Source organism: Dromiciops gliroides, chromosome 1, assembly GCF_019393635.1.
Source record: "Dromiciops gliroides isolate mDroGli1 chromosome 1, mDroGli1.pri, whole genome shotgun sequence".
NCBI classification, from domain to species: domain Eukaryota; kingdom Metazoa; phylum Chordata; class Mammalia; order Microbiotheria; family Microbiotheriidae; genus Dromiciops; species Dromiciops gliroides.
Window position 1 is genome coordinate 50,307,050 of NC_057861.1, and position 21,430 is coordinate 50,328,479.

The 21,430-nt window shown below is 45.0% G+C and overlaps 1 protein-coding gene and 1 pseudogene across 1 annotated transcript in view; both read left to right on the forward strand.

Annotated features, from left to right (window-relative positions):
• The first annotated feature begins 883 nt into the window (after nucleotides 1-883).
• On the forward strand, nucleotides 884-1,994 carry LOC122734806 (annotated as a pseudogene).
• Nucleotides 1,995-20,519: 18,525 nt separating this feature from the next.
• The window catches only part of MAST3 (microtubule associated serine/threonine kinase 3), a 90,348-nt gene continuing 89,437 nt past the window's right edge, over nucleotides 20,520-21,430 (forward strand). Inside the window, exon 1 of the mRNA XM_043970822.1 lies at nucleotides 20,520-20,845. Coding sequence (XP_043826757.1) covers nucleotides 20,807-20,845 — 39 coding nt within the window. The 5' untranslated portion in view covers nucleotides 20,520-20,806. The remainder of the gene's footprint in view (nucleotides 20,846-21,430) is intronic.

The following is a 21,430-nucleotide window of genomic DNA, read 5'->3' on the forward strand; positions in this document are numbered from 1 at the left end:
TAGAGCACTGGCCCTGGAGTCAGGAGGACCTGAGTTCAAATCCAGCCTCAGACATTTGACACTTAACTAGCTCTGTGTCCCTGGGCAAGTCACTTGACCCTCATTGCCCTGCAATAACAAACTAATAAAACAATAGTAACTGTGAAAAAGAGAAAAGGAAAAAAATCGTACCAAAAATATTTATGGAAACTCTTTGTGGTGGCTAAGAATTGGAGATCAAGGGGCAGCTAGGTGGCGCAGTGGGTGGAGCACTGGCCCTGGAGTCAGGAGTACCTGAGTTCAAATCCGGCCTCAGACACTTAACACGTACTAGCTGTGTGACCCTGGGCAAGTCACTTAACCCCAATTGCCTCACTTAAAAAAAAAAAAAGAATTGGAGATCAAGGGAATGTCCATCAGTTGGGGAATGACTGAAAAAGCTGTGTGTGTGATTGTGGTGGAATATTATTGTGCTGTGGGAAATGATGTGCAGGATGATTTTGGAAAAACCTGGAAAGACGTATATGAACTGATGTATAGTGAAGTGAGCAGAACCAGGAGAACATTGTACACAGTGACAGCATTAGTGTTCTATGAGCAATTATAGTCCTCTCACTCTCTTTGTCTTTCTGGGTCCACCTCTCTCTGTCTCTGGAGGCTCCACAGTGCCAAGGAGTTGCTCCCTCAATGTAACAGCTACATTTTCCTTTCTAAAATAACTGGCCTACATCGGACAACTCCAAGAGAAGCACCTCCCGCGGCAAACCCAGGGGCCCGAGTCGGAGCTAAGAGGCACCAGTAGCCACCCACACAGAAAACAGACACCACGTGCAATGAAGATGAGACCACCGCCCTCCTGTGCGACAATGGCTCTGGCCTGGTGAAAGCCGGCTTTGCCGGAGATGATGCCCCCAGGGCAATGTTCCCCCTATCGTGAGTCGCCAGCATCATCAGGGCGTCATGGTAGGTATGGGTCAGAAAGATTCCTATGTAGGCGACGAGGCTAGGAGCAAAAGAGGTATCCTGACCCTAAAGTATCCCATTGAGCACGGCATCATCACCAACTGGGATGACATGGAAAAGATCTGGCATCACACCTTTTACAACAAGCTCCCGGTCGCCACGGAGGAGCACCCCACCCTGCTCACCGAGCCCCCCCTCAACCCCAAGGCTAACTGCGAGAAGATGACGCAGATCATGTTTGACACCTTCAACGTGCCCGCCATGTATGTGGCCATCCAAGCTGTGCTGTCCCTCTACGCCTCTGGCCGTACCACCAGTATCGTGCTGGACTCTGGCAATGGTGTCACACACAACGTCCCCATCTATGAAGGTTATGCGCTGCTCCACGCCATCATGCGTTTGGATTTGGCAGGTGGGGACCTCACTGACTACCTGATGAAGATCCTCACTGAAAGTGGCTACTCCTTCGTGACCACTGCTGAGCGTGATATCTTGAGAGACATCAAGGAGAAGCTGTGCTACGTGGCATTGGACTTCGAGAATGAGATGGCCACTGCTGCTTCCTCCTCCTCTTTGGAAAAGAGCTACAAGCTGCCGGATGGGCAGGTCATCACTATTGGCAATGAGCGTTTCCGTTGCCCACAGACCCTCTTCCAGGCTTCCTTTATTGGTATGGAATCTGCTGGTATCCATGAGACCACCTACAACAGTATCATGAAGTGTGATATTGACATCAGAGAGGACCTGTATGCCAACAATGTCATGTCTGGTGGTACCACCATGTACCCTGGTATTGCTGACCCCGTGCAGAAAGAAATCACAGCCCTAGCCCCCAGCACAATGAAGATCAAGATCATTGCACCTCCTGAGAGGAAATACTCTGTCTGGATTGGTGGTTCCATCCTGGCCTCCCTGTCCACCTTCCAACAGATGTGGATCACCAAACAGGAGTACAATGAAACTGGACCCTCCATTGTCCACCACAAATGCTTCTAAACATGTTTACAAGATCAGTGAGCTCAGTATTCTCAGGATGATGGATGTTGTTAGGTTGCAAGTTGTTGAGCTCTTGTGACAGCCAAGTAACTATGGCATTAACATTTCTATTATTGTTGCTGCAACCCCCCAATTGACACAACATTTGTAAAGTGTACATAAACTAATTTATTTTACCTTGTTTTGTTATTTTTAAAACAAAACCCCGCAGAAATGGAAAACTTCAAGAAGCATTAAATTCAGTCATTCTGTCGAGTCCTGTAAATAAAATAAAATAAAATAAAATAAAATAACTGTCCTAGAATCTTACATTGCCAACCCCTCAAAGTTCATAGTGGTTCAGCATTTATCAAGCACTTGTTACATAGGAAGCATCGTGCTAAGGACTAGGGTTACATAAAAAGAAAAACAGACAAAAACCCAATCCCTGCCCTCAAGAAGCTTACATTCTAATGAGGAGACAACATGCAAATGCAATGCAGAAAATCCTGTCCTTGGTACCTTTATCACAGTCCATGAGCTTTATAGAAACCAACAGTCCTTAGTGAAGGTCCAAATCTGCCTGTAACTAGTTGGATGTAGTGCTTACCCTTACCCCCAGTGTATAATAACAGCTAACCACTTTACAAATATTTTCTCATTTTATCATCAAAACAACCTAAGGAAGATGGGCGTTATCAGTCGCCAGGAGGTAGCAATTATCCCCATCTTACAGAGGGAGAGACTAAGTGACTTGCCCAGGTTCACACAGCTAGGAAGAGGCTGAGGCTAGATTTTAACTCAAGTCCTCCTGACTCCAAGTCCCCCATTCTATCCACTGCGCCACACATTCTGCATCAACACAGAATTGTTCAGTACTCCTCTAGCCCCAGAGCTTGCAAATGTTGAAATTAGGTTTATGCTAGTGTAGAAAACCTAGATAAAAATCTATAATCCTAGATGAGGTCTCAGGAGGTAGCCTGTTTGTATACATAAGCTTTTGATTCTGAACTACAAGGTTTACAATGGAAAAAGCCAGAGACAGAAAGCCACACCAGAAATGGAATCAGGCAGAGCCAAGATGGCAGAGAAAAGGCAGTGACTCACCTGAGCTCTCTCCAAGACCCTGCCAAATGCCTTCAAATAATGCCACAAGGCAATTCCTGGAGCAGCAGAAATGGAATCAGATAGGTGAAATAAAGATGGAAGAAATATAGTCCAGCCTCTCCAGCACACCTACACTACAAAGATCTAGAAAATATACCAGGGGCAGCTAGGTGGCACAGTGGATAAAGCACTGGCCTTGGATTCAGGAGGACCTGAGTTCAAATCCGGCCTCAGACACTTACTAGCTGTGTGACCCTGGGCAAGTCCCTTAACCCTCATTGCCCCACCCCCCAAAAAAATCAATGTGAAAATATACCAGACCAAATCCTGATTAGCAAATCTAAGGGAAAAAATTACAGTGAGTCATTTTTCCAGCCTGGGTTGGCATAGGGAGGTAGACAGAGAACTCTGTGGACACTGGAGATAGGGTCTGTCCAGGACCTGAAAGAGGACCAGATTGTGTCCCTAGTCAGAAAAAAGTTCCAGGGCCTCCTTAAACAAGTGCTGGCTGTGGGAATGAGGGTCATCTGACAGTTCTGTTGACCATTGCTGAGTTCTGGGTCACAGATCCAGGGGTAACTTAGGAGGGGACTGCACTTAGGGGTGCTAATAGGAGCAGCCACAGTCACAAGCCCTAGGTTGTGTACTGAATGTGTGGTTCTGATTGTAGGAGCAGAGCAAGGACTCAGTGCTAGCTGTCAGCCCAATCTCAATCCTGCAGTGGAATAACTGGGAAAGGGATCCCAGAACAGAGGGGAGCCTGCAGTTCAGACAATCTGAGCTTGCAGAACCTCCCAAGGGTCTAAGAATGGTTGAGTCCAGCAACAATCTTCTGAAACTTCCATCCAGGACAAGCTGACCAAACTCTTACTCAGACCCAAACCTGGGTCAGCAACTTGCAAAGCTCAGAGCAGCAAGGCAGCAAGCTGACCTCTCCCTGGATATCGTCACCCTAGGGGGCACCAAAAGACTGAAAGCGTGCAAGTCTCTAATCTGATCTGTCCCTGAGAGCCAGGAGTAATATAACACGAAACAGCAGAAGGGCCCAAGAGCTCAGTCCAAACATTCCCCCACCCCCCTCCCAGAAGTGAGCAGAGCCCAACAAAAGGTACAAAGTCAAAAAAAATAGGCTGGAAGAATGAGCAAACAAAAAAAAAAGAATCAAGAATCTCACCACAAATAAATATTATGGCAACAGAGAGGCTTGAGACACAAATGTCTGCAAGTAAAGCCTCAAGGGAAAATGGAACATGGGCCCAAGTCAAAAACAAGAGAGGAAAAAAGGAAGGAAGGAGGGAGGGAGGGAAGAAAGGAAGGAAGGAAGGAAGAAAAATGGAGAAAAGGAGAAAGGAGAGAGAGGGAGGAAGGGAGAGGAAAGAAGAAAGGAAGGAAAAAGGAAGGAAAGGAGAAAGAAAGAAAAAGAGATTACAGAAAAGGAAAGGAAGGAATAGAGAAGGAAGGAAAGGAAGAAAGGAGGAAAGAAAGAAATGGAGAAAAGGAGAAAGGGAAGAAGAAAAAAGAAAGGAAGAAGAGAAAGAGGGAAAGAGGAAGGAAGGAAGGAAGGAAGGAAGAATTTAGAGTCTAAATTAGGGATTCTTAAACTTTTTTGTGTCGTGTGCCTCTTTGGCAGCCTGGTGAAGACCTGTGAGAATAATGTTTTTAAATGCACAAAATGCATAAGAATACAAAGGAAACCAATTATATTGAAATACAGTTATCAAAATAGATTTTTTTTTAGGTTCAGAGACCCCAGGTTAAAGAAGCTCTAGTGACCACAGATGTATAAGATCTGAGCTGGGGTTGATGAGAAACAAGGTCCCATTTTCTGATTATAATCACTTGATGCCCTGAGTTAGAAAAATAATCCAGTTTGACAACATAACTGGGGATGGGGTGGGAATATCTGCCTTTTTTTTTTTTTTTTTTTTTTTTTTGCTTATCTGAATCTCTCAAGGGCCTAGGTGATTCAGAGGAAGGAGCAAGCTGGAACAGATTTCAAAATCTTTCTACCATAAAGAGACTATCCTAGGGTGAGGTTAAGGGGGCTATTCAGTAAGTCAAGAAGCATTTTTTAAGCATCTACTATGGGGCAGCTAGGTGGAGCAGTGGATAAAGCCCTGGCCCTGGATTCAGGAGTAGCTGAGTTCAAATCCGGTCTCAGACACTTGACACTTACTAGCTGCATGACCCTGGGCAAGTCACTTATTCTCATTACCCCACAAAAAAAATTTAGGGGGTCATCTAGGTGTCACAGTGGACAAAGCACCAGCCCTGAATTCAGGAGGACCTGAGTCCAAATCCAGCCCCAGACACTTGACACTTACTAGCTGTGTGACCCTGGGCAAGTCACTTTACCCTCATTGTCCCACAGGGGGAAAAAAAGACCAAAAAAAAAAGCATCTACTATGTGTGAGACACTGTGCTAAGTGCTGGGGATACAAAAAAAGGGAAAAACATTGTCCCTTCCTTCAAGGAGCTCCCATACTAATGGGAGAGACAATAATAGCCAGCATTTAAGGTTTGCAAAGTGCTTTACAAATACTATTTTATCTTCACGACAACTCTGAGAGGTAGGAGCTATTGTTATCCTTATTTTACAGGTGAGGAAACTGAGGAGATGAAGTTAAGTGACTTGCCCAGGGTCACAGAGCTAGTATCTGAAGTCATATTTGGATTCAGGTCTTCCTCACTCTGGGTCCAGTGCACCATCCCCTTCAGCAACTAAAAGCTTCAATTTAGAAATAACCACGTACAAATAAGCTTGATAGAGAATACATGCATATACTGCACAATCCTAATCTCTTACAACAGAGATTGGTTGTAATTTAGGGCCCTTTTGAGGAGGCTTCTGGGCAGAGCAGAAATACCACCATCATGGCGGGAGGACAAGATGCCTGTGGGATCACATGAGGCTGAGCTGGGCCACACTTAGCTGTCACCCAGAGCCTGCTGCAGCTGGAGAGGTGCTAGAAATTCTTCTCGGTGATCAGACTGGGTGAACTGGCTGAGACACTGATTTCTTTGTCCTTGAGGAATACTGTGAGAGTCAACCCTCCCGCTAATATTCTATGAGCTACAAGAATGTGGGGTGAATTTCCCAGCTCTGAACCTGATGGGGGATAGGATAGAAATAGCACCACCACCCCAATGAGGAGTAGGAAAGTATGTCATTTTTATTTTAATTTATTTATTTTAATTTCAATTTCATATACAATTTAATTTATTTATTTTAATTTCAATTTCACATACAATGAAACTTCAGTTTGCTTGTCCAACTCCTTTGGGTATGAAAGAACAAAGTGACAGATTGAAGTATTTCAAAGGGTGAGGGCAGAGCCATGATAATTGTAGCAAACCCAATTTCATTCATTCATTCATTCATTCATTCATTCATTTTTAATGTATTCATTTGTGTTTCATTTATTTGCTTTGTTTATTTATTTAATTTTTTATTTTTATTTATTCATCCCTTAGATTAAAAGCCAGGAGACAGTAACAAGGGATAAATGGGCTTTGTGAGAAAAAAAATGAAAAACAAAAGAGGGTCTCTCACCATGAAGGAAATAGCTCAGGCTTTGAGCAGCACTCTCTAGTAGCCACAGCAGAACATTGCAGCCAGCTGAAAGCCTGAGACTCTTCTCTTTTCCCTCTATACTATTTCTTTTTTTTTTTTAATTTTTGTTTTGTTTTGTTGGTTTTTTTGGTGAGGCAATTGGGGTTAAGTGAATTGCCCAGGGTCACACAGCTAGTAAGTATCAAGTGTCCGAGGCCAAATTTGAACTCAGGTCCTCTTGAAACCAGGGCCAGTGCTTTATCCACTGCACCACCTAGCTGCCCCCTCTTCTGGTTCTTTTTTTTTTTTTTTTTTTTTTTTTTGCGGTGCAATGGGGGTTAAGTGACTTGCCCAGGGTCACACAGCTAGTAAGTGTCAAGTGTCTGAGGCCGGATTTGAACTCAGGTACTCCTGAATCCAAGGCCAGTGCTTTATCTACTGTGCCACGTAGCTGCCTCCCTGGTTCTTTTTAATATCATGAATACCATTTGTTTTGTTTGGTTTTGGTTTTGATTTTTGGTTTTTTTGGTTTTTTGCAGGGCAATGGGGGTTAAGTGACTTGCCCAGGGTCACACAGCTAGTTAAGTGTCAAGTGTCTGAGGCTGGATTTGAACTCAGGTCCTCCTGAATCCAGGGCTGGTGTTTTATCCACTGCGTCTCCTAGCTGCCCCCTCCAACTGTCTTCTGGACATCTGTGGGTGGCAGAGAGAACTAAAGCAACTCCATTGTGTCTATAGTTCCTCTATGTTGCCTCTGACCCCATTTGTATGGCAGTCCTTGACCCTATCTAGGACCTTCCTTACTGCTGAAACAGCAAGGAAAGTCCTATCTATTAGGGTGGGGGTACAAGAGATAAATTACCTGAAAAAGCCTTTTTGTTACTAGCCCCCAGAAACAGCCCTGTCCAATCCAGAGGTCCCCATACTCAATCCTCCTCCTGCCTAAATTGAAACCTATATAAGCTTTGTCCTTTTGTTCCTTCAGGGAATTCCGCCCCCCCCCCATGTGGTGAGCTCCCTTGCTAGTTTAGTAGTAGTAGTAGTAGTAGTAGTAGTAGTAGTAGTAGTAAAAGCAGCAACAGAAGCAGCAGCAGCAGTAGTAGTGATAGTATATGGTACATAGAGTACCAGACCTAGAGTCAGGAAGACTCTTCTTCCTGAGTTCAAATCTGACCTCAGACACTTACTAGCTATGTGACCCTGGGCAAGTTACTTCACCCTGTTTGCCTCAGTTTCCTTATCTGTAAAATAAATTGGAAATGGTAAACCACTCCAGTATCTTTGCCATGAAAACCCCAAATGAGGTCATGAAGAGTTGGACACAACTCAACAACAACACAACTCAATGACTCAATAACCACAGCCATAGGAGAAGTAATAATAGTAGTAAAAACAGTTGATTGGTTCTTGCCTTTTGTGTTCAAAGAGGACCAAAATAACATCACTATGATGAAGTTAAGGTACAGTGTGTCTGACTATGTCTGATCAGACCAATAGGAGGTCAAAAGGCTCTACCACAGGTTGGGCACAAATAGTCCATATGAACATTTGGAATGGAGATGTCTCTGGGTTTATGCATCTTATGGGTTTTTTGGGGGGCGCGGGTTTTTTTGGAGCTACTGCAATTCTGCTTTGCTCATAGAGCATAGCACCTTCTTTGATGAGGGTTAGCCATGCTTGGGGGTCCTGTGTCAGTGTCTCCCATATCTCACAATCAATTCCAAAGTTCTTTAGAGATAACTTGAAAGTGTCCTTATATCACTCCTTTTCACCTCTGTGTGAGTGCTTGCCTTGTGTGAGTTCTCTGTAAAATAGTCTTTTAGGCAAATGTACGTTTGGCATTCAAACCTGCAGACTTGTGCTGTCTGCAGTAGAGTTTGAATGCTTGGCAGTTCAGCTTAAGAAAGAACCTCAGTGTCTGGTACCTTATCCTGCCAGGTGATCTTCAGAATCTTCCTAAGACAATTCAAATGGAAGCAATTCAGTTTCCTGGCATGACACTGGTAGACTGTCCAGGTTTTGCAGGCATACAACAATGAGGTCAACACAATGGTTCTGTAGACCTTCAGTTTGGTAGGCAGCCTAATACCTCTTCTCTCCCACACTTTCCTTTGGAGCCTCCCAAACACTGAGTTAGCTCTAGCAATGAGTGCATCAGCCTCATCTATGTGGAAATTCCTAGGAAATATACTGCTAAGGTAAGTGAACTTATCCACAGTATTCAAAATTTCTCCATTCGCTGTAACCAGTGGTTCTATGGATGGATGGCATGGTGCTGGCTGGTAGAGAACCTCTGTTTTCTTGGTGTTAATTGTGAGGCCAAAATTAGCACAAGCAGCAGAAAATTGATCCATACTCTGCTGCATCTCAGCCTCAGAGGCTGAACTGAGTGCACAATCATCCGTGAACAAAAAGTCATACACCAACCTATATCAGATTTACCTGCTGTCTAGGGGAGGGGAGGGAGGGAGAAAAATCTGAAATTGGAAAGCTTGTATAAACAAAAGTTGAGAACTATCTTTACATGTAACGAGAAAAAAATAAAATACTTTATTAATTAAAAAAAATAAAAAATAAAAAAAAGTCATACACCAACCCCTCCCTCCACTTTAGCCTTTTCAAGTGAAATAATTTACCATCAGTGTGGTAGCTGATCTTGATACCATTTTCATCCTCACTGAAGGTGTTTGGCAATATCACTGAAAACATTATGCTAAAAAGCATGGGAGTAAGTACACAGTCCTGCTTCACTCCATTGGTGAAAGCCGGAAAGCTGGGAAACCAGGAGCTCATCATCTGTTATCCAGAACCCAGCAAGCATTCCATCATGAAACTGATGTATGATATTGATGAACTTCTCCGGGCAACCAAATTTTGCCATGATCTTCCACAAGCCCTCATGACTAACAATATCAAAGGCCTTTGTCAGATCAACAAACATTGTGTCCAGACCTCTGTTCTGTTCCTGGCATTTCTCCTGGAGTTGTCTAGCAGCAAACACCATATCAACCACTTGTCAGCCCTTTCTGAAGCCACATGGGCTGTGGGGTAGATGACCATTTTCCAGGTGAAGGATCAGCCTATTAAGGAGGACTTTGGCAAGAATCTTGTCAGCGATGACTAAGAGAGAGACTGCCCCATGATTGTCACAGGACAACCTATTTCATTTACCTTTCTAGAGATGGACAATAGAGGTATCCTTGAACTCCTGGGGAATAACCTCCTTTTGCCTTATAACCTAGAAGATATTAGTTAGCTTTCATATGAGCAATGGACCCCCTACCTTAGAAACCTCAGCTGGAATAGAATCAGCACCAGGTGCTTTGCCACCTGAGAGGAACCCAATGGCATTCAAAACTTCTTCTTCAGTTGGAAGTTCGGTTAGAGAGGGATTGACTTCAACCTGAGGTAAACAATCAATTGCTTCAGCATTGGTTGATGATAGTCTGTTGAGAACACTATAAAAGTATTCAGCCCATCTCTCCAGGATCTTGTTCTTATTGCTAATCAATGTGGCTCCATCAGTGCTGAGAAGTTGAGATATACCATATGTCTTTGGCCTATAAATAGCCTTTAGAGCCTCATAAAAGTGCTTTGGATTATTACTATCAGGGTAGAACTAATTTCATCTGCCTTCTTAATGAGCCCCAAATCCTGCATCTCTCTAAGCTTTGCTTGCACTTTACTTTTTTTTTTCAAGGCAATGAGGGTTAAGTGACTTGCCCAGGGACATACAACTGGTAAGTGTCAAGTGTCTGAATCCAGATTTGAACTCAGGTCCTCCTGAATCTAGAGCTAGTGGTCTATCCACTGTACCACCTAGTTGCCCTTACACTTTACATTTGATGAGTTGAACTCTGCCTTCTTAGAGATGGATGAACTATACTGCTGTGGAATTCTCACTTCTTATTTAGCAGCTTCTGAATTTCTTATCAATTTCATTGAACCAATCTCGATGTTTGAAAGTGTTCTGGGGCAGCTAGGTGGTGCAGTGGATAGAGTACCAACCCTGGAGTCAGGAGGACCTGAGTTCAAATCCGGCCTCAGACACTTAACACTTACTAGCTATGTGACCCTGGGAAAGTCACTTAACCCCAATTGCCTCACCAAAAAAAAGAAAGAAAGAAAGTGTTCTGTCCCAGAGAAGTAAATGTGGTATTGTTTGTTTGGTTTTTTTGAAGGGCAATAGGGGTTAAGTGACTTGCCCAGGGTCATACAGCTAGTAAGTGTCAAGTGTCTGAGGCCAGATTTGAACTCAGTTCCTCCTGAATCCACTGCACCACCTAGCTGCCCCCTAAATGTGGTGTTTTATACAAAATCTCTGCAAGCTGCCCCCTCCTTTTCTGCTCCACTGTTGCCAACCATGTATTGGCTTAGCTTTCCCTTCAAGTTAGCAATAAACTTTCATCCTTGAAAAAGAGCTCTAATCTGTTGACATTAAGTCTTCTGGTAGTTTTCTTGCCTTGGGGCCACTCTTTTTTTTTTAATATGAATGTTTAGCTTGGAGAGGATAAGTCTATGACTGGTCCAGCACTCTGCATCACACATTGCCTTTGTTACACTCTCATCCTGTCTGCCTCTTCTCCTTACAATGCTATAATCTATTAAATGTCAATGTTTGCTGCTAGGGTTCATCAATGAAGTTTTATTTAGTTTAGGTAAATGAAAGACAGTGTTGGTGATGAGAAGGTCATGAAATATGCAAATCTTCAGTAGTAGGTGACTTGCTGTTTTCATATCTATCCCCTCTAAGGACTCCATGGGAGTCCTTGTCTGATAGTCTTTCTTTCTTTGGTGTTAAAGTAACCCAGAATTATAAACTTGTCCTTTTTTCCAGCACATTGATAAGGGTCTCCATATCTTCTTTGACCTCATCAGGGTTTGTCATGGTAGGAGCATAGGCACTGATGATGGTGGCATGGCATTTTCCTGCAAGTGACAATCAAATTGTCATGAATCTGTTGTTCACTCCCTTTGGGAGGCACACAAGCTTGTTAACTAGATTAGTTTTTATTGTGAAACCTACACCAGCTTCACAGTGCTCCCCATCACTGCAGTCACTCCAGAAAAACATGTATCCAGCTCGGACTTCAGTAAGCTGGCCTTCATTTGCCAAACTTGTTTCACTCAGGGCTGCCATTTGAATGTGATACCTCCTGGGTTCTCTCTCAACGAGAGCTGGTCATCTTTCAGATCTACTGAATTTTTTATTGTCCATAAGCACGCATACATTCCATGTACCAATGGTGAGGGGAATTATCTTCGCAAAAGCTTTAGTACATTTTTTTTGGTGTGTGTTTCAACCACAGGGCGGGATCCCTGCCTGCAACATTAAGCAGGCCTGGGTTAGGTTAGGTGAAGCTGATGGTTTTTAGGTCACCTTTTCTAGCCTATTCTTCACTCTGGGAGGTGATCAGTGGGGTTCTTAAAAAGTCTACTGAAAGGGGGCAGCTAGGTGGTGCAGCAGATAAAGCACCTGCCCTGGATTCAGGAGGACCTGAGTTCAAATCCAGCCTTAGACATTTGACACCTACTAGCTGTGCAACTCTGGGCAAGTCACCTAACCCTCAATGCCCAGGAAAAAAAAAAGGTGTGCTCAGACATCAAAAAGCTTGTTGTATCCTACTGCTGCTTCAGTCCAGTGAGAAGACAACTCTATGGCCTGGGCGGCCAGTGGGCAGGATTGTGATTATGGTTCCCAATGTATCTGTACCTGCTGCTTCCATCGTTTGCCCATTGCCATAGGACTTTGAGGTAAGTAAAAATGGTCAAATGATATGGGCAATGTCTTTTGCCTTGTGCATAAATTGGATTAAGTGAGGCAGAGGTGCTCAAAGTCATGGTCTCACTTTCTCTTCCAGAGTTATCAGAGTACAATGGTGTGATGAAATAATGGGATTTAGCAGATACTCAAAGACCCACCTGGAGATTAATCAAGACTGATTGAATCAAGTGAGAGTGATTGACTGCTGATTAAGCCTACTTCAAGTTAATTGGATTGTATCAAGTTAATTGGATTGTGATCACACCTGGCTATCCCTTAAGAAGGTATAATTCTCAGAAACTAGACTATGAACTCAACTTGAGAACACCTTCAAAGACAATGGATTTGGATGACGCCAACCAATCACCTTGAAGCAGGGTGTAAGGACCACCTCTGTTCCAGATGTATAAGAAAGCTTCCACAAACAGCTTGGGGAGGATTGCTGATTAAAACAGGCTGGAAAAGGGTGTTCCTGATTAAAGCAGGCTCGTGGAGGAGGACTTCAGGAAGAACCCAACCAGGCTGGAACTCTAGGCTAGGTAGGACTTCTTTTTCATAACCTTCTGAACTCTTTGTAAATATCTGTATGCTCTAATAAATGTTTAATGCCCAAAGACTGGTACTGAAGCCTTTTAAATTTTGGTGACCACAATTAAGATTTTAAACATCACAATGGCAAGACAAAAGTCAAGATGATGGTGATGGTTTGTGATGCAGTGGGTAACCTTGGTGTCTTCAACATCCAACCAAGCTCGAAGTGCTCCACAGCACCTGTTCGCATCCACCCATTCTGCCAGAGAAGTCTTTATATGCTTGGGATAGACAACCCCATTAACTCACTAACAGGTCTGTGGCCCCTCAGTTACCCTTAAGCTGCTTTAGCCTGTCTGCTGAAATGGTTTACTGGAATGTGACCACTGGGCAGGCTACAGCTTCTTGGTTTTGTTTTTGTTTTTTAGGGCAATGAGGATTAAGTGACTTGCCCAAGGTCACACAGCTAATAAGTGTCTGAGGCTGAATTTGAACTTAGGTCCTCCTGAATCCAGGGCTGGTGCTTTATCCACTGCGCCACCTAGCTGCCCCCATGCTACAGCTTCTTGGTGTCACAGGTTAGGGTTGGGTGAATCAGGGGACACCCAAGGTGGAAAGCAGACTCAAAAAGGGTTCAGCAGCCCTCACACCAAAAGTACTAGTCTTCTCTGAACACCTGAATACTGAATTAGCAGTATTGGTAGTAACAGTAGCTGTAGTAGCAGCAGTAGTAGTAGTAGTAGTAGCAACAGTAGTAATAGTGGTGGTGGTGGTAGTAGCAGCATCAGCAGCAGTAATAGTACAAGTAGCAGTAGTAGTAATAATAGCAGCAATAGTAATAGTAGTGGAAGTAGAGGTAGTAATAACAGTAATAATAGTAGTAGCATTAGTAGTTGTAGCAGTATTAATAGTGTTTGTAGTAGCAGTAGTTGTAGTAGCAATAGTAGTAGTAATAGCAGCAGCAGTAGTACTAAGAGTAGTAGTGGGGGGGGGCAGCTAGATAGAGCACCAGCCCTGGATTCAGGAGGACCTGAGTTCAAATCTGACCTCAGACCCTTGACACTTACTAGCTATGTGACCCTGGGCAAGTCACTTAACCCCAATTGCCTCACCAAAAAAAAAAAAGAGAGTAGTAGTAGCTGTAGTAATGGTGGTAGTAGTAGTAGCAGTAGTAATAGTGCTAGAAATAATAGTAGCAGTAGCAACAGCTAACATTTCTATAGTGCTTACTATGTGTCAGGCACTGTGCTAAGCACTTTACAATTATTATCTCATTTGATGGCTTAGACACTATTTCCATAGGAATAAAGAAGTGGGGCAGTTTGGGTCAGAAGACCTGGCATAGTTAGATTATTGTTGCCACTGGAGTAGTAAAAAAGGGAGAAGGGTTTGAAATTGTTTCCACTGGAGGAATAATCAGGTATTGTTTCTATTAGTGGAATACAGACAGGATGATTGGGATACAGTTTCTATTGGAGGACTAAAGGAAAAGGATGCTTTTGAGTAACAAGTCATCTTGAGCGATAAGGAAGGGGGACAGTCCTTTGAAGCCAGTCAATAGATTAAGGAATTGTTTAAAGCTGTCCTGAAAAGACTTGGGATGCCTGCCCCGCCCCCCGTTGCCCTGCCTCCACCCTAACCTGGACAGGGAGCCACACAGAAGGAAGGGTGGTATGGGGGATGGTTTCCCTTTTTAAAGTCTGGAGGTCTGGCTCAGGGCCCCTCTGATCATGCCTGGCCCCGGATGGAGCAGCCCTGCCCAGGGAGGAGCCAGGGCCACAGGGCCTGTATGAGCTCAGAGCTCACAAGAAGCCAATGTCCCCGGGAGCCAGGGGGCCCCCGCGCAATCAGACAGAGGACCATTCAACCAGGGCCCAGGCTGGAACAATTGAGAGCCTTTATCTTGGTTGGAAGGGAAGGCTGGGAGAAGGAGGGAAAAAGGGAGGGAAGCAGTACTTGGAGCAAAGGGCATCCCAGGTGGAAATGGTATCAAGGGTCCATCCTCTCATAAGCCACTGAGAACCATTGGCCAGTGCTTAGCTATATCACCTGGGCCCTCTTTGAATGCAAAGTAGGAATGTGTCTGCAAAAAGAGCAGGCACCATCATTGTCTTCAGGAACAAAAGTGTTCTGGGTGGCTCCACAGGGCAGGACTAGGACCAGTAAGGAGTAAGGGGAGTTATGCAGAGCTAGATTTCAGCTGTATATAAGGAAGACCCTGCTAACAGTCAGACCTGTCCATCAAAGGAAGTGGCTACTTCTGGGAATGATCAAGCAGAAGCTGAATGACACCTCTCCCTCCCAATCAGGGACATTGTAGAGAGTATCTCCATGCTGGGCGATGTGGTTGAGCCAAATGACCTCTGACCTCCCTTGTAGTTCAGGCATTTTGAGTCTCAAAAATGGAACCAGTAATACAGAAGTTGCCATTTTTATTGGTCAGTCCCGCCTACTGGTGATGCCCCTAGCACATAGGAAGCCTTTTCTTTCCCCTCCCATCCATCTGCTCAAAAGTCTTCAATAGATCCCTACTGCAAATGGAGTCAAGTGCAAACACTTCCATTATCTTCTGGCATTCAAATCCCTCCACAATCTGACACCACCTTACCATCCAGCCTTATTTCATTACCTGTCCTCCAGATGGGCTCCAGACAAAGTGCACGTGTCTCTATTCTTCCTCTATTCCCCCATCGTCTATAGTATGGCCGATGCCTAGAACGCTCTGCTTTCCTGGCAATTCAGGTTGACAAATATTTATTTCAAGGTTATAAAGTTATAAAGACAAGAAGGACACCTGGGTGGCTAGGTGGCGCAGTGGATAAAGCACTGGCCCTGGATTCAGGAGTTCCTGAGTTCAAATCCAGCCTCAGACACTTGACACTTACTGGCTGTGTGACCTTGGGCAAGTCACTTAACCCCCATTGCCCCAACAAAAAAAAAATGTCTACAAGAAGGACACCTGCTCTCCAGGAGCTTTGCTCAGGGCTTTGCATACCCAGGGAGCTTAATGAATGTTGGGTGTATGAGAGAAGGAATGACTACATGAATGAATCCACCCTGCCCCTTCCCCGAACACCCAATCCCAGGATCTCTTCCCTTAGACTAGGGGTTCTTAACATGCTTTTGTATCATGGTTCTCTCTGCTAGTCTGGTGATGCTTATGGTCCCCTTCTCAGAACCACGTTCTTAAATAATTGAAGGAAAGGATAAGTTTCAGTTAGAGGTTAATGAAAACAAAGGTGTATTTTCCCCTGTCAAGTTTATAATTTACCTGAAATCTATTCACCAAATTGGGGAGGGGGTTGAGGAGGAGAGAGTTCAAGGACCCCAGGTTAAGAACTTCTTAGATCCTGCTTGCCCATAAAGACTATTTGATATATAATTGGAGAAGGGAAGTATTAATGGGTTATATGGGTCCCACCCATCCACTTTTTCCGTGTAAAATATTTTTTTTAATCAGCAAATATTTATTAAGTACCTACTATGTGCCAGATGCAGGGAAGCTAGGTGGAACAGTAGATAGAGTGCTGGGACTGGAATCAGGAAGACCTGAGTTCAAATCCAGAATCAGACCCTAGCTGTGTGACCCTGGACAAGTCACTTAACCCTGTTTGCCTCAGTTTCCTGATTTATAAAAAATGAAGTGGAGAAGGAAATGACAAACCACTCCTGTGTCTTTGCAAAACAAAACAAAACAAAACCCAAATGAGGTTATGAAGAATTAGACATGACTGAAAAGACAAAACAACATGTGCCAGGGACCATGCTCAGCTCTAGAGATACAAAGAAAAAAATCAGTCAGTCAATAAGCATTTATTAAGCACCTACTACATGCCAAATAAGTCACTCAGGAGCTGTGGCTCCCGTATCAGACTGCACAGCCACACTGTGGCTTGTGGCTCTTCAAGGTGCTGATCCATGGTCATCCTCAACTGGTGGAGGCCCACTACTACATGCCAAGCACTTTGTTCAGTTCTGGGATGGCAAAAGACAGTCCCTCCCCTCAAGGTGTTCATATCAATATATGTGAGGATGTCCTTGGCACCTTCCCTGTAATTTACAGTCCCGGAGTTGCCCAGAGCACTAAGAGACTAAATTACTTGTCCAGGATCATTCGGTTAGCAAGTCAGAGGTGGGATATAGATATAGATATAGATATAGATATAGATATAGATATAGATATAGATATAGATATAGATATAGATATAGATATAGATATAGATATAGATATAGATATAGATATAGATATAGATATAGATATAGATATAGATATAGATATAGATATAGATCAAACAGAAGATAATTTTGAAGGACAAGGGTAAACACTAGTTGACATGGGGATCAGGTAAACCCTCATGTGGGAAAAGGTATTAGGGTATTTCAAACTTATTCAGTTACTATGTAAAAGACAAATACCCAACCATCACTATAGCAAAATGATTCCAATCAGAAATTTCCTTCCGAATAAATAAAAAATAGAAAGATTTGTTCAGTCATTTCAGGGACTCTTCATGATCCCATTTGGGGTTTTCTTGGCAGAAATACTTGAGTGGTTTGTCATTTCCTTCTCCAGCTCATTTTACAGATAAGGAAACTGAGGCAAACAGGGTGTAACGATTGGAATAACGCCACCTGCTGGAGACTTACTGTAGAAGATTTCTGCCCATGAAGCGAAGGTCTTTGAGGGCAAGACCAGGAGTCTTTTCTTTGGCGTCAGGAAGTGACGCGGGCTAGTGGGAGGAGGAAGGGAGAGACTGAGGCTCTCTTTCCTGAGGACTCTGGTGGAGAGTGGAGCTAGAAATGTGCTCTCCCTTTAATAGATAGAAATCTAGGCCTTTCTCTCTCTCTTTACCAAATTCTTATTCTCCTTAATAAATGCTTAAAAGTCTAACTCTTGCTAAAGCTTATAATTTATTGGCGACCATTCATTAGATATTTTAGACAGTTTAGCTAGAATTTTAGCCCTTAACAAGGGTGAAGTGACTTGCCCAGGGTCACAAAGCTCATAGGTATCTGAGAGTCAGAGCCAAAGCTCCCTGACTCCAAACCCAGTGCTCTATCTACTGAGCCACCCAGCTGCCAAGAGTAATACTAATAATGGTAAATAACATAAACTTAGACTATATAAATGTAAGTGAAGTCAATAAATAGGACAGCCCCAGGACTTTTTAAGGCCTTTCATGCTACTGTACCAGAAGGAACTACAAAGGGAACCTCTCTGGCCTGGGGTCCGAGAATTTCTATCGGGGCTTCTTATCTCCCTGAGGCCTGACCCAGCTTCTCAAATCCTCAGATCCTTTCCTTTATTCAACCAAGATGAGGGAAAGATAAGGATCACACATACACACACACACACACACACACACACACACACACACACACGGCAGGGCTGGAAGAGGTGTTGGAACCAAGTACACAGTGAGACTTAGATCTAGGGGCAGCTAGGTGGCGCAGTGGATAGAGCACTGGCCCTGGAGTCAGGAGGACCTGAGTTCAAATCCTACCTCAGACACTTAACACCTACCAGCTGTGTGACCCTGGGCAAATCACTTAACCCCAATTGCCTCACCCCAAAAAAAAAGAAAAAGAAAAAAAAAAACAAATAAAAGACTTAGATCTAGAAAAGACCCTAGGAATCATCTAGTGCAAAGCTTAAACTGTGGATCAGGGGTTGAATAGCTGAATGTGGGGATCTTGAAAAACTTGGCAGCAGTAAAAGGTAATGTACGCCTATTTTATATACCTATATATACCGGGGGTCAAATGAAAATTTCTCTGGTGAAAAGGGGCGGGGAGTTGAAAAAGTTTAAGAAGCTCTGATCTAGTACCAGTCTCATTCTAAAGAAGAGGAAACTGAGACCCATAGAAATGAAATTACTTGGCTGGTCACACAGGTAGCAAGTGGCAAAGCTTGAAATTTAAACTTCAGGGGGGCAGCTAGGTGGCACAGTGGATAAAACACAGACCCTGGATTCAGGAGGACCTGAGTTCAAATTTGACCAAAGACACTTGACACTTACTAGCTGTGTGACTCTGGGCAAATCACTTAACCCTCATTGCCCTGCCAAAAAAAAGAAAAGAAAAAAGAAATTTAAACTTCAGCCTCTGATCCCCCAAATTTTCCCTGTACTCTATACTGGCTTTTTTGGTCTATGAATTGGATCCCCCCACAAAAAAAAAAGTTAGGGTTAACTAGTGGAAGTGGGATAGAGTGCTGGGCCTAGAGTCAGGAAGAACTGAGTTCAAATTCAGTCTCAGACAACTTACTAGCTGTGTGACCCTGGGAAGACACTTCATCCTGTTTGCCTCAGTTTCCTCATCTGTAAAGTGAGCTGGATAAGGAAATGACAAAGCATTCCAGTATCTTTGCAAAGAAAACCCCAAATGGAGTCATAAAGAGTCCATAGGACCGAAAGACTGAACCACACTGTGCTATCATAGGACTGTTGATACAGAACTGGGAAGGACCTCAGGCAGAGAGCATCCAGTCCAATACCCTTAATTCTGTGGAAGAATCAGAGGTTACACAAGGTCACACAGGCAGTAAGTATCATCGGATTTGCACCTAGCTCCTCTGCCGCCAGAGCCAGTGAGTTTTTCACTCTCAAAACAGAAAGTGCCTGGTAGAATGAATGAATGGGGGGGGGGGGGGGAGGAAATGAATGAAAATCATTTCTTAAGCATTTACTATGTTTCAGGTACTGTTATGATAGGGATGCAAGGACAAAGGGGCAAGACTGTGCCTACCCTCAAGGAGTTTACATTCTAATGGAGAAGACTTAGGGGAACTCAAGCTAGAAGGTGGTAGGGGGAGGGAGGGAGAAGATAGGGAAGTGACAAGATGACCCGGTTCCCAGTGAGTTAAGGTGAAAGTTCACCTGTCAGAGTCCACAGTCCCAGGAGTGAGAGTATGGTTGGGAGGTTGGGAGGAGGGGAGGGTCAAAGAGGCATCGTTTGTGGGGACAGCTAGGTGGCAAAGTGGATAAAGCACCGGCCCTGGATTCAGGAGGACCTGAGGTCAAATCCGTCCTCAGACACTTGACACTTACTTGCTGTGAGACCCTGGGCAAGTCACTTAACCCTCATTGCCCCACCCAAAGGGAGAGAGAGAGAGACATATCGTTTGTGGCTGGTCTGGATATGAAGTCAACAGACCAGGACCAGGCTCTGGTAGTTACCACCGGAGAGACTTTAAGCGAGTAATTTAGCCTTTCGTGGTCTCAGTTTTCTCATCTGTCAAATGAGGAGGTGGAACTAGATGGCCCCTAATATTCCTACCAGTTCTAAATCCTGTGATTCCCCAACCCCGAGTACCTGGAACCTCGGAGCTAGGAGGGACCTCGTCACAACTGGCAGAGGGACCTAATCAAATCCTCTTATTTGGCAGAGAGGGAAGGTAAACCAAGGCCCAGAAACGGGAAGAGATCTGTCCGAGGTCACGAGAGTTGATCTTGGTTTAGGACTTTCCAGGAAACTGGTGTTTCTGCACAAAGGGAAAGGAGAACATTCATTTGTTTGTTGGCGTGGTGGGGGACAGTTCTCTTCCTCTCGCTGGGCCCCAGTTTCCCCTCTCTGCAAAATGGGAGGGGGGGATAATCCCTGCCTCCCTCCCACGGATGCTTTCAAGATCCGAGGACAGAATGTCCAGGAAAGTGCTCCCCGGGGCCCTGCGTCGCCGACCCGCCCCTAGTTCTGCTCCTCTCTTCAGGCCCCCGGGCTCTCCTCTTTTCTCCGGCTCCCTCCCGCCCCCTCCTCTCCCGGGCCCTCCTCCGTGCCAGGGCTTCCCGGGTTTGGGGGCCGCAGGCGGGAGGGTCCGAGGAGGATCAGCTGACCCGCCGCAGCCCAATCGCGCAGGAAGGAGGCGAGCGCGGAGCCCGAGCGGGAGCGGGAGCTGAGAGTGCGGGCCGCCAGCTGCTGCGGAGGACAGCCGGCTCCATGGACGAACCGAGCATCTTGAGGCGCCGGGGGCTGCAGGTGAGACCGGCCGGAGCCCCGCCCGGGGGAGAGGGAAGGGGGGAGGCATGCTCCCCGCCCACAATGCACTGGGCTGGGCTGGGTTGGGCTCAGGGGGAAGCATCCCTTCAGCTGCTGGGGAGCTGGGTCTGGCGAAAGGGAGGTGGGTGTGGACCGGGTCCCTCCCTGGGCGTAGGTCCGGTTTAAACTAAGGGTTTCGAAGGGTCCGGTGGTCAGGAATCCAGTCCGGCCCCGTGCGGTTCTGGTTAGGATTTCTCATTTCTGGACCCTTGCCTCAGTTTACCTTCAGTGGAAACTGTGGGGAGGGAGGCTGAGGGAATGGTAGGGGGCTAGGGAGCTTAGGCGGCAGAGGCTGCGAGATCGGGAACTTTGAGGGGACACAGTAGTACCGGAGACTAGGGAGGGCAGTGTTAAGATCTCCCCCTACCTCCCCTGAACTGGAAATCTCTTCAGTTTACCTGAAGGGGAGGGGTGGAGTGCTTAAAGGGGCTCTGGAGCAGGAGGAAGAGAACCTTGGACAATAGAGGGTAACTGCAAAGGGAGCGCCCCCACACACATACACAACACACACACACACACACACAC